Source organism: Columba livia, chromosome 7 (genome assembly GCF_036013475.1).
Source record: "Columba livia isolate bColLiv1 breed racing homer chromosome 7, bColLiv1.pat.W.v2, whole genome shotgun sequence".
Taxonomy (NCBI): Eukaryota; Metazoa; Chordata; class Aves; order Columbiformes; family Columbidae; genus Columba; species Columba livia.
The window spans coordinates 7,475,526-7,493,297 of NC_088608.1; the positions used below are offsets into that span (position 1 = coordinate 7,475,526).

General features: G+C 37.8%; 1 protein-coding gene across 4 annotated transcripts in view; it reads right to left on the bottom strand.

Moving 5' to 3' along the window:
- Positions 1-17,772, bottom strand: part of MGAT5 (alpha-1,6-mannosylglycoprotein 6-beta-N-acetylglucosaminyltransferase) — a 122,720-nt gene that overhangs the window by 72,597 nt on the left and 32,351 nt on the right. For all 4 annotated transcript variants that reach the window (XM_065069585.1, XM_065069582.1, XM_065069583.1 and 1 more), the window contains exon 2: positions 2,352-2,740. In XM_065069585.1, the coding sequence (XP_064925657.1) occupies positions 2,352-2,589 (238 nt within the window). In that variant the 5' untranslated portion in view covers positions 2,590-2,740. The remainder of the gene's footprint in view (positions 1-2,351; positions 2,741-17,772) is intronic.

Consider the following 17,772-nt stretch of genomic DNA (forward strand, 5'->3'; position numbering starts at 1 on the left):
TTAATACCAAAACATTTATATGAGAGACTGCTTACCAGTTCAAAAATGCAATTGGAAGCTAGTTTGAGAAGGGGAGGGAAGAAACAGGTTCATAATAATTTTTGTAATATAACTGCTTAATGCTATAAAAATCTAATGCTCACTGTGTATACTAGGACCATAAGTTTTAAAAGGAAAGTGTTTGATCTACCTGCCTGATCGGTCAATATATGGGAGTAAGAAAAAGTGGGAAAGCAAACAAGCTATACAATCACAAGGAGTGACAGAAAATCTTTTGGGTGGGTAAAAGCAGCCAAATCAAGCAAACTTAAAACTTATTCTTGAACATGAAAATGATGACTGTGCTTAGTAATAGCATCTGAGGATAAGATTAAAAGAAATAAAAAGGCTAAAAGTCAAGGTTGTTATTTTTCATAGAATAGTGAACCAACTTCTACCCACTATCATTAACATTAATCATTAATGTGTTTAATCCTGAACAGCTAACCTGATCATTTGCTATCAACAAATCATTTGGTATGACAAACAGAACAATATAACTTAATAAGTAACTATTATCTTCCTCAGATTCATAAAGTATTATTTAATATGGTGTTATTCACTCACCATAGCATCTTTCCCTCTAATATTTTAAGTAAATATATTACCAATATTTTGCATATTTCCAAACTCCTTAATTGAAAACACCTGTCCAAACTTGTCTTTAAACTTAAAATTCTTCTCAGCCATGGAACTTGAAATTTTTACACAAAACTTAGCTTTACTTTCACAGAAGTGTTACAAATTTCTCTTACGCACTTTCAAATGCAGTTTAACTTCTCCTGGGGAACCTGAGCATCCTTTGGCGGCAAGTCAACTTATTGCTCGGTGGGATTTGGAACAGGAAATTAATGCCACAAGCAACAAGCTGCAGGAGGATCTGAGCTTAAGGATGCCCTGTGCCTTCAGACCTAGCTTGGACTTGGATTAATGCAGTTACCCTTCATTTCTGGAGACATATTTTTCTTTGTTTTTTGTTTTTCTTCTTCAATTCAGCTACCATCAACCATCCTTACAAGATAACAGGACACTGATGATGGCTATATAGCAGATAGCATTTTCTTTTAAGTGTATACACACAATTCTAGGGGCCTCTACTTGCTTGGAGGTCTTCAATCAAAATAACTATCTAGTACCACTCTATTTAGCTTGTGTTGCTTTATAATATTACCATAGCAGTATAGTTCAATATGCAGACAGAAATTAGAAGTTACAGAATCAGGATGGGTTGTTCTTTAAGCAACACAGCGATGTAATTGTTACCTGTGTTTGGGATGATAATCTCAGGCTTGCAGGCAAGCACCTTCACACAAACTCAACATTTCTTTCTTTAGAGGAAAAAAGTGCTAACAGAAACAAGACATGGAGAGAAACTCCCAGCAGAATATTTTCATCACATGCACCAAGAAGTAGAGTATTAAGAGAAAACTATAGAAAAACATGCAGCTATTATCTGTTGCATCCTAGTCTTTATTCTTTGTCTAAACCTACAAAAGACATTTATCCAATTTCTTCAGAGCCAAATATTAAGGCAACTATAAAAGGAAACAAATCTAGATGACTAATTAGCCATTAACTTTCCAGATAGCCTGAAAGTGCATAGCTAAGTGGGAAAGTGAATTTAAAAAATGCTAAACAATCAAGGTGTATGATGTGACATTATCAGATTGAAAAGGGGCCACACCTAACTTGAAATTGGATTATATGTTTATTTTCATAACATTTTCTGGCAACATGCTTCGTTCCTTTCTGCGTGCTTTCTCTCACACATGCACACAAACTTAACTCTCCTGTTGTACAAATGGTAAAGTAAGCATTAAAATTTACTGCAGATCAAAGCACCTGAACTCAAGAGTTCTTTACTCCAAAGCAAATACAATATGTTTAAGATTAACATGGGGAAAAAAAAAAGAAATGAACATAGCAGGTCTCTAATTTATCAATAAGGTACAGTCTTCTTCCACAAGGAATTTCTTAGATCACTGACACACAACACTGAAAAGTCTCCAAAAGTTTCTCAAAAACAGCAAAAAAACCCTTTTTAATGACATTCTAAAAAAAATAACCTGAGGCATACCAGATACAGTTATTAGACAGATGTGGTAAAAATTATCAGACATCTTCATTTCCAAGTGACTGGAAATGAAAAATTGTCCCATTTCACACTTACAAGTCAAGACTGCTTTCTCAGTCTATGCAGAAAATCCACAGTGCAATATACTGTCAATTGAGCAGCATAATGCCGTAAAACATTTGGACGACTTTAAGAAAAACCTTATCAGATTATCACATAACCTAGAGCACACACTTACCATATGCTGTCACTGTCCCAACGTAAGGCCCATCAACCACATTTTTATTTTCTTCAGCTAACGCTTTGATGTATCTTTTGCTGAGATCCAAAATTTGCTCACGCAAGACTGTACTGCTTTCGTGTTGTGTTTGCTGCTGAATAGTAAAATGCAAGAGCATCATTCCCCAAATGAAACCAAAAGTCACCAGAAAAAAGCCGAGTTTCTGAGAGGAGAGCTTCCATGGAGAGAATGCCATGATTTCCAACAGCTTCACACTGTTACTACAAAGGTTCCTAAAGCATGAAGCCAAACAGCAAGTTCATGGTCCATGTATATAAATATCACAGGGCAGGACTCAGTCTTATTCCAGCTCTTTAGTCGATGTACATCCGTATTTCAGTTCCATCCTGTTGCAAGAGGAAAGAAAAGAAGCAAAGTTAGCACAGCATAGTTTTTACTAGCTAGACTAGGTCTTCACTCTGACTGCTACAAAATAGGAGTAAGCAACATGCTTTCTTTGTACATGTTCAATTTGCATGTATCAACATTGTACAGTACTAGCTAGAGCACAAAGAAGCTGCAAAAAGCACTGGAAAGAGAACAAAGAGGGAGTGATGCGCCTGGGCAGGTGTGGAACACCTCTCAGCGTCTGGATCATATTCAATGCTTGAAGTGGTTTCTAAGCTGAATTTCAAGGTATGGCTGCTTTTACATTTTGTGTGCGTCTGTGTGTTTACACTAAACTCCACAATGTTGCCAGTGCAGCAATTTAAAACAATTCTCAACGTAACTCAGTTCTCAGAAAACAAGTAATTTTAGCTGGCAGTGACACCGCTCCGAGTTCCTGGCAAGAGCCATGGCATATGGTTAGATAGGTGATCAGGAAATCAGACACCCTCAGGGGTAAAGAGGAAAAAAGAAATCTACATTATTTAAGCCAATACACTCCTGGCTTACACTGCAAGCAGTCAGAAGGCTGGAATAATCTCCTTTTGCTCCTGTGTGGCCTCTGCCATGCATCATTACTCCTTATTCATAACACATAGTCCAAAGACGTTGCTCTCTGCAACCAAATCCAAAACACATAATACTGACTGCTATAACGTGCCTTTTGTATATAAAATTAATATTCTCAGAGCTTTGCACACACTAGGGAAAAATAATTGGAATAACGGCCTTCAAGACACAGTAGGTTCATCTTTCCACAGTAAAATCAAAGATAAAACCTGGCATAAACAAGTCAAAGGCAAGGGCAGTTCTGTGATGAAAGCTACAGGCAGGGTCCTTAGCATAAAACCCAAGGAGAAAAAAGGTAATTAAAAGGTAATTAAGTGTTGAAACACAGATTTGGTAAAATGTTATCCTTTTAACTTCATAATGCTCCCAAACAGGATTAGACAACATAATGTTCCCTTCCATTCTCCACTTGCACAGATAATGCAGATGTTACTCTGTTTTAATAGGATAATTACACAGATGCCTGCTAGCAGCGCTCTCTGTTTGTTAAAATTTCCTTTAGATCTTCTGCTTTCAGTCGAACCAGCAGTTTTGCAGGACAGAAGTATCTTTGGACTACTCATCTTCCAACGTGTCTTCTGTGTGTGCATTTAGCATTATTGATTATTATTGATTGTAGAAGTGAATGTGCATTACATAGTAAACTACAAGCAGACAAGGCAGCGACTGTACCAAGCATTTATGTTGCTAAAAGAGCAATTTGTAGCCATCTTTTGCTTAAGTAGGAACGGTGCAGAAAAATAAATTGCAAGTACAGTGAAAAATATTATAAAGCCCTCAAGTTCACTTTTTCCACACCTAAAATATCTCAGTAAGGAAAATGAATGGTCTCAATAGAGAAAACAGAGGACTCTGTTTAATGCTGTTCTCCATACACTTAAGTTGATTTTCCAAGAAATGGCAGAGGGAAATGTCATTTCTTTCAGTTTATTTAATTATAGCCTTGGGACATTCTTGTAGAGTATTGTTACTTCATTAGAAACTGAGTATTATTTTACTGTTCTCTTGCAATATCTGGTATCATAAAATGTAGAAAATTCCATACATCACAAAACATCACAACTTTAAAAACGAATCTGAAATATTAAAGATTAACTCCCTCAGTTACTTAATTTCAAGTAAGAATTGACAGCATCCTCTACAGCAATAATATCTGTGGTTAGAATAATCAATATTTCTTCCCCAATTATCAGTCTGTGAAGTGGAAAACACTGAGTAAGAAAGTAAACCTACCACCACCATGTTTTAACAGACAAGTGCTAATGATTTTTTATGACTAGTTGTTTAGGGAAAAAAAATCCACTCTGTTTATCAACAGAAAAAAAGCCTTAAATCTACTGAAAAACTGTGAGAACACAGAAAGCAAATCTCAATGTTTTGCAATAAGAAAGGATTAGAATTCATTGACAGATGGAAGAATGGCCCCCACTATTGCAACTGCTGAAAGAAACAGGAATAAAAACATGACCAAAAAAAACTCAAAACCCACCAACCCCAAAACCCCAAACCGGTCCTATTTTTACTGCCACTTAAGCAATTCCAGTGGCAGCTAGCAAGTTGATGAATGCTCAACAACATGTACTTAACTAATTAACTTCACAGCACTGTGGGTGGTCATGGAGGTTTGTAAAGTGCACAGGAAAAGAATGTCTGTGCTTCCCCCCATTTCCATGGCTGGATGCACACCTGCACTGACTTCAGTATATGTTTAATCCGAGATTTGACAGGTGTCAAGGACTGCAACTCAACTATTCCACAGTTAATGATTACTGCTTACCTATAATGACTCATATACGGTATCTAAATTGACAGTGGTCAGAAGATATCAAAGGGTTATGTGCCATGCATGATGACAGCAGCACAGATATTTCTGTTTTGACAGGAAATTAGTAACTGAAGTGTGCAAAGGTTGAAGCAATAAACAGATACGTGTCTAGTATAATCACTCAGACTTTGATACTGCCTGCTGCCCATACCAAGTAAACCATTCCTGAACTTAAGGTGGTACAATATTTCCCATATTTTCACCTTGCCTTGTAAATGTTCTCAAAGGAGCTGATCCTGTGAACTATTAAGGCCTCTTCCTAGCCTAGTCCCTAAAATGCACAATAGGAGTCATATCTAAAGAGGGCATGGAAAGACATTTTTGTGTGTGCTTCTAAAGAATGGCAGGCTTAGGGTGTGTGGTTTTTTTAAGTTTTTGAAAGAGGTGGTCTCACTCTGAGACAACTCTGGAAATAATTCCAGGACCTCTCTGGAAACTGGATATGTCATAGTCGTGAAGTTGTTTGTGAAACCGTTAGGAAGACATTCCTCCTGATTTACCAAGAGTAGCAAATGTACCAAAACTGTAGGCTGAGTGTGAAAAACAGGGTGAAAGTGAAAAGATATACAAGTCAAGAAAAGCTTTAATAAAGAACAGCTTTGCTACATTCTTCCTTAAATTCAACTCCAACTAGACAAAAATCTCACTGCAACTGAACCAACACACTGTTCGTTTGGTTGGACTATTGTTTGGTTGTTGGTTGCTGTGTTTTGGTTTTGTTTTAAACAGACCAGTTACACCCTTTGTGATAAACATACTACAATTTAAACCAGACTGTCTCTACTCTTAAAAAAAAACGATTAGCATATTTATTTGGGAAAGGGATAACTTCATATCCGTTTATACAGGCCTAAGTGGTGTCCAGTGGTAGGACGAAGGGCAAAAGGCACAGACTGACGCACAGGAGGTTCTATCTGAATATGAGGAGAGACTTCTTGATTCTGAGGTGCCAGAGCCTGGACCAGGCTGCCCAGAGAGGCTGTGGAGTCTCCTTCTCTGGAGACATTCAGACCCACGTGGACACCTTCCTGTGTGATCTGCTCTGGTGAACCTGCTTTAGCAGGTGGGTTGGACTGGATGATCTCCAGAGGTCCCTTCCAACCCCAACCATTCTGTGATTCTGTGATTCTGTAATCATCTCAGTACTTTTAGTATTTTGAACAGCTTCAGTAAAACCACATTTTTTCTGTTCAGGATTTAATAAAATCCTGCTCAACAGTTGGTCACTACAGAGGATAACATTATCATGTCTATGTCATCGCAATAAAAAGCCCTCATACTATTTTGAATTATATTAGGAAAGGATCCCAATGCTAAAGTCACCTGTACATAAGGGATGCAAACCACACAAATCTCAGCATTTTACATCTGTACTCTTTTTTTTTTTTAATACTTAAAATAGAGTGCAAACACTTTAATCTTAATGTGAACAGATTTTGGTGCCACATAATTATGTATTGCTCTTCACCATTTGAAAAAGATAATTAATTATCTACAAGAGATTAAGCAAAGTCTCTCTATTAGTATTTACAAATACAGAGCTTGATGTTCTCTGTCCGGTCTGTACCTATATAACAAATGGTACTTAATATCCTCCAGGTTTCTACTGTCCATCAGCTGAATGCTCTGTTCATCACTGCCTCCACAGTTATAAAGCCTCAATAGACTGTAGCCAAAGCAGAAGCTCTTGCACCCATAAATGTAGGCGGAGATGGGGAATATTTAATTATTAGCTTGTTATGAACTCCAACATAAGCAAACTTATACAGCATAACTAGTAAACAATGTGTATGCATTTTTGTACCAAGTGGCTCAGTAAAAATAGTATTGCCACTGCTAGGAACACGCCTCAAGCCTTAGGCCAAATGTGGAAGGCCCAAATTCTGGCCTCTTATGCTTGTGAAATTACTAGGAAAACTTGTTGTGTGAGCTAGAGCTGGGTGCCAAGTCCCTCTTGTTAGGGTATACAACTTAGACTGAGATAACAAGGGCCTTGAAAATATGGGCACAGGTTGAAAGCAGAGGCCCCAGAACCACAATCACCTCAGTGCTGGTCAGTTATTAGTAACTGATGAAGTTTAACCTTGAGATTTGAAAACAAACAAACAAACAAAACAAAACAACCGTTTTTCTTTCAATAGCAGCAAAAGCTGAAAAGCCTAGCAACTTCTATGCAACAAGCAAACACACCTGTGACAGCCTCGAACATCTCACTATCAAGGACCATAGCTATCGGTGCTAAATACATGCCACCAGCTCTGTGTTCCTGTGCGCTCACAACCAATTTATAATGAGATTGCTACAGACTAATTGCTTTGAATATGCAGTGGTAATGACTAGGAATGAGTAAGAACTAGCCATTAGCAACATGTATTATTAATGAATATCAATCAAGTGAAGTTTTGTTATAAAATTTAAAGCTGGCTTAAAACTGTTTTGTTTCATCAGCCTTCTAAACCTTCAGTCATAGCAAATTCTCATTCTGTTCTTACATATATCAATACACAAACAACATGTATTCTGTTGCACACAATTTGTTCTTGTATCACAATCAGCTCAAAGAGGTGCTCTTAAAAGCCCACACGTCAGGATCCTAAAGCAAATACTGATCTATTTTCCCCGATTGTTTTCTGAAGAGGGTATGCTGCACTTCTGTTTGCAACTGTTTGATGCTGTAGAACAACATGTTACAGACCAACAAAGGACAAATATCAGGATGTGAATTTCCTCTATTCTTATGAAGGGTGTGTTAAACTAAAAGCTAACAATAATTCAAGTGTCAAGCCAGCGGGCTGCCAACACATCAGAGTTACAGCCAGAAAACACAGTGGTGAGTGAAAACACCTGCCGTATCCCAGCACTTCTCTGCTAAGGGATGCCAGGAGTCATGCTTCACGCAGAAGCTGATGTAATGCCTCTTAAAAGGGATAGGCAATCCTCTAAAACCTATTTTCTAGGAGTAATGAGTCCAACTGGGACTGCTGGGATTTAATAGTTTAAACCAGACATGCTTCAACATATACATAAACTAGAATTCCAGGCTGATGTTAACCACTGTCTCCGACTGCAGCTGCATTGCCTAAACAGATGTGCACTAAACCCCAACTGAATACAAATTAATGCATTTCCCAGTAAGGCAGTTCTTTATTCCTGCAGGAATATCTCAGCAGATGTCCCACCTCAGTTGGCCAATCTGTGTTCTGAAACAGTGCAATCCGTCCTGAAGACACCACCCTGCTTCCCCCCCATTTTATTTATTGCAAGATGCTGGCTTTCTTTAGTCCTTCTGGAGGCTGAATCTACCTCTCCTGTTTTCAAAATGCAGCATTAACAACGGGATAAGCTACAGCTTACTACTTAATACAGTCGAGTGAAATCAAAGAATGGTCATATGCTGTGTTGGTAGAAGATAAGAAAGGATAAACTAGATCACAGAAGAAAAAAGAAGCCTGATTTCTGATAAGAATACTTGCATTTCAACACGATGTCTGCTCATACCATATCAAGTGACTTCCTACCATGTACATTTTGACTCCAGTACTGATACGGCAATTAAATAACCAATACACTTAGGAAACGTTCTATTAACATGAAGCCATTCACACATCTAAACAAAACTCAGGGCTTTCAATTGCTACACTGAGAGTTCAGAAACAGTTTAGCTGCCGTTTAGTCTCTGACCATGTCAGACAGGTCCAGCAATGGACAGACAGCAGGACAGTCAAAGGCTGACACCACATCTGCTGGGGGCGAGAGGGGCTGTCTACTGCCCCCTACCCTGACTGGGCCAGGGCAACAAGGAACAAAACTGCAGCCTTGCAACCCTCTGAGAACTTAAAATAGCTGCTACTTTTTTTTTTTTTTTCCTTCCTTAAGGTAAATTCGGCAATGTAACATTTTACAAGATTTCAGAAGAAACTAAGTATCACATATTAAGCCAAAACACCAACCTGGTGGTTACTCTAAGGAGAGGGAAAATACAAACAGATGAGTCAGTTTATAACTAAGTCTGGAAGACTCCAGTGATTTCAACAACTAGTCAATAAATAATTAATTTCTTTCCATAGTTCCAGTCATAAATTTTAAGGCACCTCAAAACATTTTTGTTATTCTTAAAATAAGCTTCCATAATTCAGTTGTGACCAGCCCTATAAAACACAAAATTGATGACAGCATGTTCTGGAAGGCACAGAAATATGCTTAGCAAAGCCAATTATAGTAACCCACATCTGCAGTTCCAAGGTCTAGGTGAGGCTTCTGTCTGAAGGTGTCCACATTCCCTGTGTACCTCACAGGCAGTCTCCACTCCCAGCACCTCAGGACAAAGAGGTAGCTGAAAAATCATCTGGTAACGGATGTTTACAGAAACGGCATATTTTACAATTTAAGTTCCTTAGTATAAAATAAATGCATAAAGCCATTTTCTTAGCTGAATTATGGAGTCTTAGTTTTGCTCTTCCTTCTGCTGCTCAACTTTTTTTTGAGCAATGCTTCTGCCAACCCATTCTTTCTTCTAGCTGACAGATGTCACTACGTCTTCTCTCTCACCACCCCTCTACAGCTGAAATGGCACCACGTACCGTTCCTGAAGTGGCAATTTGGGATGCAATCCCACGAAGTGAGAAAAGCAAAACAACACTGGGTCACAACAGTAGAAGCAGGACAGATGGACTGCGGGAGAGTAAGAGTATAAATACTCCAAGTTTGGGTTTTTTTAGGTTGGGGGGGTGTGTTTGCTTTTGAGTGTGTGTGTGTGTATAGTAGAAATTGGCAGGAGGTGGTGGGATGAAGGTTGAAGGAGAGAAAAGCAGCCTTTGATAAGGATAAGATGCCTTAAAAACAAGTAAATTTTCATCTTGAACTTCAGCTTGCCTTCGCTTTCAAAAATAAATTTCTCCACTTACAAACAGTTTGGGTGGCAACCCCACCATAATTTCCCCATGTAGGTCTGTGGTTTCACAGAGCACTCCAAAATGCTTTCAGTTTTCTACCTAGCACGTCATTTTCTGCAGTTTAGTCCCTCAGAAATTAAACCATCAGATGTTTCTCCTTTCATGTTGTTTGCTTACCCTGATATTTCAGGGAGGAAAGAGGACAAAAGGGAGGAAGGTTTACACAGTAGATGAAGGAAAAAAGGATTACAGGAAAATCCATAAGGAAAAATCCTTATGGGTTGAAATCCTCATGGTTCAAATACTGTTTATCAATTAAAAACACTTCAGGCTATGCATCTATGGCCAGAAACACAAACTAACCTGATCTTCTTTTAATGAAGTTCTTAGAGATCAAAAACTGAATGAATTTTAGGACTAGTAATAGGACTTCCCTGAACTTCACAAAATCAGAAATATTCCCAACCTTGAACAAACCAAAGAAATTTACATATTTACAGCCTTGTACAGGCAAAGTATAGGGTATATTAATAACCTTCACTTTATTGCTGCATTAATACAAGATGCTCAAAATAGCATTTTCTCACTGAAAAAGAACATTTGGGGATGTCAGCATGCTTGATCAAGAGATAAGCAAAACTTTTTGTGTGTGTGTTTTTTTTTTTTTAATTTATTTTACAAGGAAGAAACTTACAGACACAGTATAACTGTGGTAGCAAGAGTTACAAGCATCACTATGACCTTATTCAGAAAACTTCATTTTAAACAAATAATAAAATTAACTTCAAAGCAACCAAATTACTCAGCACTCCAAGAAGAAATACGTTTATTATATAGAAATTGGATCCATTAGCTCATTTCTTGCATCAAGCAGATATTCCAGGCTCCAGTATCACCCACTGCTATTAACCACAAATCAGACTGTTACATCATATCTTGCAGTGTGTCCAACAGAAAAAAAAAGTAAACAGCAGCTCTGTCCAACTCACAGAAGAAAGTCAAAAAGTTCTTTGTATTCAGCAAGCTCGCTCTCATCCATGTGGATGCACAACTATCATCCCTTATCAACTTGATGGTCAACACACTAAATGTAGTCTTGTGCAACTGCTGGACCCCAGATAGACAGCTGAACATAGAATACAAGATTTAAGGAAAGATCCAAACACGTTCACACTCGAAGCACTCACTATATCTTAACTAAACAAGTTTTTCAAAAATGGAAGACAAAAACGTAAGTACATCTATGTAATAAAACTAACTTCTTTGAATTTCTTATTTGCTGGGGGTGGTGGATAATCAAATAAAAAAAATTCTCATTAAGTTGGGTTTAAACAAATTGTTGCTACAGGATCCTACATCCAAACTGTCGGTAACGGAGAAATGCCAATGGAAAAAGATAAAAGTCAAGTTAAAACAGAGGAAAAGTAGAGAGAAATACACAGGGAATTAGTATGTGTGTGATATTAAGCAAGTGTATATCAGATCACAGGGAGGAAAGAAAACATAACTAAGCTGAACATTAAATAAGTCATCAGAAATATTTATTTCTTGTTGCTTTAGAACATCTTGAACCTCGGTCAAAGTATAATATTTCTTCCAATGGATTTGTTCTTGGCTAGCATTTTGAACACATTCCAGCTTATGTGGCTAGACAAATGGCTGAAAATACAAAGAGAAACTCCAAAGCACAAAATTTAACGGAATTAAAATTTCAACACACTCACCTGTTTGGAAGCAACAGTGCTGCTGGCTATTCCCTTGCTCTCATTTCTGTATTTAAGTCCTTCTCTTTATTATTGAAAAAGACAAAATTGCAATTTGCTTCATATCTAATTTTAAAATTAGTAGGACAGCAAAATAATTTAACCTATTTCCTGCATCACTTGTATTCTGTTGATCAACACTGTTTTTTATCAACAGCTGTTAACAGAGGAACACTTTCATTAAAGTGAAAGCTTTTATTGTTTCTTATTTCTCTTTTGTAGGTAGCAACAACTTGTCACACAGAGATCACCTTTGCAATCTATCCCATCCTGAGGAGTGACTATTGTGTTCCTGGATCAGCAAGAGCATCAAAGCTACACAGCTCACTTTTAAACTATTAACAACCTCTTATGACAAACATAACACTCCCACTGTCAAAATATTTAAAGGGACATGCATCTAGTCCTGTACATGCCCAATAAAGCCCAGTTAGAAACCTACAGTCAAACAAGACAGAACTTTAAGGCACTAGTAGGGCTTGAAAGTAATGCTTTTCCTCCAAAAGCACAGGACCTTAGCGGAAGGGAGCCACTGGGCAACTCTTAGAAAAAGCATTAGACAAAACTTTCTACACCTACGCAGTTCTGATCCACCCAGCCATAAGCAAATAGTAATAATATGAGCTTTCATGTAAAACCTCTCTGCACGTGATTCTCACAATGCTGCTATGAATTTTAGAGCTTTACCATAAAGTACAACAAATATCAAACAACTCGGCCATGACCACAACAGTACTTTCAAAGGAGAGCCAGTATCAGGCCAAGCACGACCACATTCTAATCTGTCACCTATTTTATTATAACCACTGTGCTGCTTTCTAGTTATCTGTAAGATCTAATAAACCATATAAGCTTCCTTTGCAAACACTATGAACTGTACTTAGTATATTGCAGGGCACAACTTATGAACTATTTTGAGTAGGTGGAAAACAGCCTCCCCTCTTTCACCATCCCTAAGCAGCTGTAGAACAACTTGTACTGGCAAACTCTGAGGAAGAGCTTTGTGTCAGCTGTAACCCTTAAAGAGCTAAACAGGGCAGGAAAAAGAAAAGAAAAGAAAAAAGTGTAGAAAGCAGCCAGCAGTGGCAGCACAAGAAAAGTGAATCAGTGATATAACTTAGCAGTTTCCCTCTACACTACTGATAGGCAGGGAGAGGCCGGAGGACACAGAAGAAACCCCCACAATTCAGGAAATATGAAAAATTCCTAGCAAGCAACAAAAGTTTCTGAGCTGATACACAACATATAGTTCTAAAGGACAGATACAGAACCCCATCAGCTCTCTTAATTGCTTATACTCCATCATAAATAACAATGTTCCTCTTTTTAGCCGCTCTCACTCCCAAGTTTTCAGGTGCCCTAGATAGCTAGAATCTATTATTACTTCAGAAAGCTATTTCATCTGCTGGTTCTGGTCCACAGTGCTGTAACAGTTTGGGTAATTCACTTTCTTTGATGCCTCAATGCTTTTTATAAATCATCTACACTACTGGAAGGGCCCCCTTTCCAAAACATGTTATGTTGAGGCTATTGTCAATTGTCATTCAAGGTTTGATAGCAAAAATAGCTTCATTTTCAGTGCTGAAAGCAAACCTTTATTCCTCCTGTAGTGCAGTTCCAAAGCAAATGTAAATGTTAACATTTTGCCAATTTAATTATTTACAATATTGAATGCTTGAGTGGTCATGAATTTCCTCAAAGGATCTAGTTAGAATTTACACATGAAAGTTATCCTTAAATAAACCAGGAAATGAAGCCTGAAGTCTGTCTTTAATAGACATAAAATCACACCCTAGGTCTCAAAACCTCTGTTTACATTAGCAAGTACCACAGCAGAGCAGGAGTGTTATCTGCAAAACCAAATGATAGGTTTTGAAGACCTGCCATTCACACCATAGGCATTTCAGCTCAGAGGTGTGGGTGTCAGTACTGGGAAGTCAGTGCTGTGGATTGTATCTAGTCTGGTCTTACTAAATACCAACATTTTGAGGACATCACTTGCATTCCTGGAATATTTTCATTCAAAAGGAATTCAGTTCGTGATCTCCAAGAGTACTCCACTATATAAATCAAAGTGTTATTAGCAGGGTTATCAATTCACTTAAAAAAGCAAGTCCCATTCCAATCTATATCTGAAAACATGCTAAACTACTCTGGACTACCAACTCATTCATACCATAGATACTCATCACAGAAAATGTGAAGGAAATAAACTCATAAATCAATTACCTGCAGTTATTCTCTCAAGTAAAATAATGCAATTTGTAATGAGAATGGCCACAAACGCATACAAAAATCCCTAACCCTTCCTTTATGTGTATGCGGTTATACTGGCACATAAATGCAGATTTACTAAGACAGAACACACTTGAAACCAGTTGAGCTTAAGTTTGAATGACCTGTAACTGTATCAAAAAGGGTTTCTTGAATTCCTGCAGCATGCTATAGCTGCCCAGACCATATACGATCCATTTTACAGCCAGCTAACTGTTGTAACAAAATGCAAATACTTCAAAGAAGAGTAGCAATTTAGTTTTCTGCATTTTATTTTTTCACCATTTCTTCTGATTCCATGTTTTTCCTTACTGTGCTAGCAGGGGTCTTCTGAGACAGCTACTAATTTACAGAAAGCGTACAGAAATTTCACCATCAGCTTGACTAAAATTTCAATGGGAACTGGAAGTTACAAAACTGGATGACTGAAAGAGCCCTGGTTCATCAGGATATTAGACTAGAAAAATTAAAGAGGCAGAAATTCTGTATTCACACATTTTAGATGTAACAGATTACAAACAAATAAAATGTATAGGATAACAAAGCTCAGGTCTTCCTTTTAATTATGAAAAAGAATTAGCAAATATGAGAAGAAAGCTGCAGAGTAAACAATAGCTAGCAAGAAGGGGCAAAACCAGCTTGCAAATCCAAAGTGTGGAGGGCAAATCACTGTAAGAAAGTATTAAGCTGTTTAAGAAACTGAAAGGTGAGGCAGGGACAAGAAAAACAAATGCCCCAAGTGAGGAGATGAGGTAACAAAACATTTCAAGGTAAGCCTAAGAGAGAGTAAACAAAACCTATGGTAAGGAAATAAAAAGGTACTAGAAAGAGCAGCCTGACAGACAAGGGCTAAACAAAGTGGATGGCTGAATACCCTGGGTCAGGCAAGCCCAAGGAAGCAGATCGAAGAACATTAAATAATACTAAATCAACATTATAGTGATATGCCAACAGACACAAAGGAGATTGCAAGTGCAACTGGTGATGCATAACTAACAAGTTTCCATTTACAAATAGGATTGAAACTATTGATAGAGGAAACAGTTCACTTGTCAAAAGATTTACCAGTATTTCCTGATACACTTAAGCTGATAAATCTTTTAGCTCAAGTGAGGAATAGGGAGCTTTTTCATTTATGAGAAAGCCATAAACAGTAATTACAGCTTCCTATTTCAAGACCTTCCTTAAATAAATTATCCAAGGTAACACGAAACTCCTTCAGAACTACTATTCCTCAACATTACTGTTAGTCTTATCAATATATCAGCTTCACAAAAAATGAAATTCTCATAGGGTCAGATATCTATGCAATTTATCTTCCAAACATTTGCATTGATTTCTACTATAAGGATATGGTCCTTAGTAAATAAGATCTGTTCTACTACACGTATATAAATTCACAAGCATAATAATTTCTACAGCTCTCAGTGGTCATCAGGGACAAAACACAAGACATTATGGGTCTATGTCAAGGTTACAGCACAGGCAGCTAAAGGATATTGGAGACAATATAGGAAATAAAACCACAGACACTGCAAGAATGTGTTCACGATTTACATGCAGGATTATGAAAATATTTGGTGTAAATTATATATTAAGCATTTACAGATCTGGAACTCTAAGGTCTTGGGTCACATTAATTACTTAACTGGTGAACATTACCTCCTTCCATGTGGTCAGTTCCTTTAAACTTATGTTTTTCAAAACTGTAAGTATTACTTTTAAATGTTCCCAAACAGCCACCCTCTTCAATACACTTACACACTCACATAGGCAGAGATACTCAGAAACACCGTACACCCACATATCTAACTTCAGGTGAGGGAAGAGACAGAACTAACCATCCTGTATAGGCTTTGGCAATTTCCACTAGTTTTCCCATGTTTATTCTGAGAACAAATTCCCCTCAATGGTCTAACAATGCATAAGTAATTAGGTTTATTGAAACTGAGTTTAGGCTACTGGTCAAGTGTTCTCACATTAAATATTGTGCAAGAGTGTCACGAGGGGTTTTTTTGACACTGTTAAATCTGAAGATAGCAAAAAAATAACATGTTTTTAAAACCCACCCTTGTCCACAGTTGCAGTTTGCAAGGTAAAGAGTAAGTGAAGTTTCCCACAGCACGAGTCAGCTGGCTGCTCTGTTTCTGTTACTAGCACAAAACTGTCTTCCAGCCTATGTGCTACTTTGAAAGTTTATATTCATTCACTTTATCAGGCTTTCAAATTCTACTTTGCTAGCAACAAAATCTGCTTTCTGAAGGTTAGTAAACATACTTCATCACAAGCAGCAAAGCTTTCATATCTCATACTGGGAATCATCAATACCGTTATGTTTTAACAGGTGGCTGAGTGTCAAGAAAAGAAACACTTTACTTGCATAACATGCTTTCTGCATTTTTATATAAGCACAAATCAAGAAATACATAGTGCAAGAGAACAGAACGATTTTGGTGCAAATAGCTTTTTCAGATTTCTTTATGAAGTATGATTTCAATATTTAATCTGTTCCCTCTTCCCCTTTGCTTATATGCCATTTAAATTTGAAACTCCAAATCGAACAAAAGAACAACTCACCACATACTTGTTTTCTAGATGTAACAAGTTTTGTGAGTTCGGCTGAAAGCACAAGGTTCCAATTTGTCAGGTCTGCTACTTGTGAAGTCTCAACTAGAGCCCTGCTTTGGCTTGCAAAGGAGTCAGTTCTAAGTGCTGAGAACCAAATCCCATCTCATTGTGCCACTATCTTCAATAAACTGAAGTAGACAGGGGACTATAAAACAGAGAACGCTTCTATCAGCCTAACCAAGAGAAAAGATACCAACCCAACATATCTGCGTCATTAAACAAAGGCTTTTTTCCAAACAGACAGAGTCAATGCTTCCAGCTGGCTTGCAACCTGCACAGCGCTCAATGCACTGACTGCAGTAGGTCATTGTGATTTATGACTGCAATCCAGAGGGCACTGGAGTTAAGAAGGTATGGCTTGTTGGGCTCTAATCCAGGTAGAGTTTCATTTGCAACAGTTGCCCCAGTTAATGACAGAGCAACTGACTGCATGTGTACCCAAATAAATGGTTTTGTGCTTAGTTCTTAAGGTAGGTAATGCAAAATTCCGCAATGTCCATTGCTAGCCATACTCAGTTTGCAGTACAGCAGAAAAATCTCATTCAGATAAAGATTTTGTGGTGGGAGTGTCCTTCCTCCTTCCTGCCTTTCCTCTCTCCCTCTCCCACAAGTAACATGGTGCCATCACTGACCAACTTATATCTGGGTTTTCCTATCATGTCCCCATGCTCTCTCATGACCTCCTCCCAGCTGGCTCACAAGGAGCTTGAAGGGCAAAGTAGGAACCAAGAATAACAAAGATCTCACATTAGCACTGCCTACACAGTTGCATGAGTAAAACTGAAGTGACATGAAAATGCTGCAAGCAAACAGACAGCAGGCAGATTAAATACACAAACCAGCAAGCCTTAGAGAAGCGTCAGCAAAACCACTGACAAAAAACTCCCTACACTAAAGCCAACTACAAGAAACCCATTTTCAAAGAGCAGATAGTTTTTCCCTTTCAAAAATAGAAAGGCACCAAGACATGCCACAATTTTTATTCCAGAATCTTGACAATTCATTTTTAAATTTAGTGTTGCATAATTACAAAAAAAGGT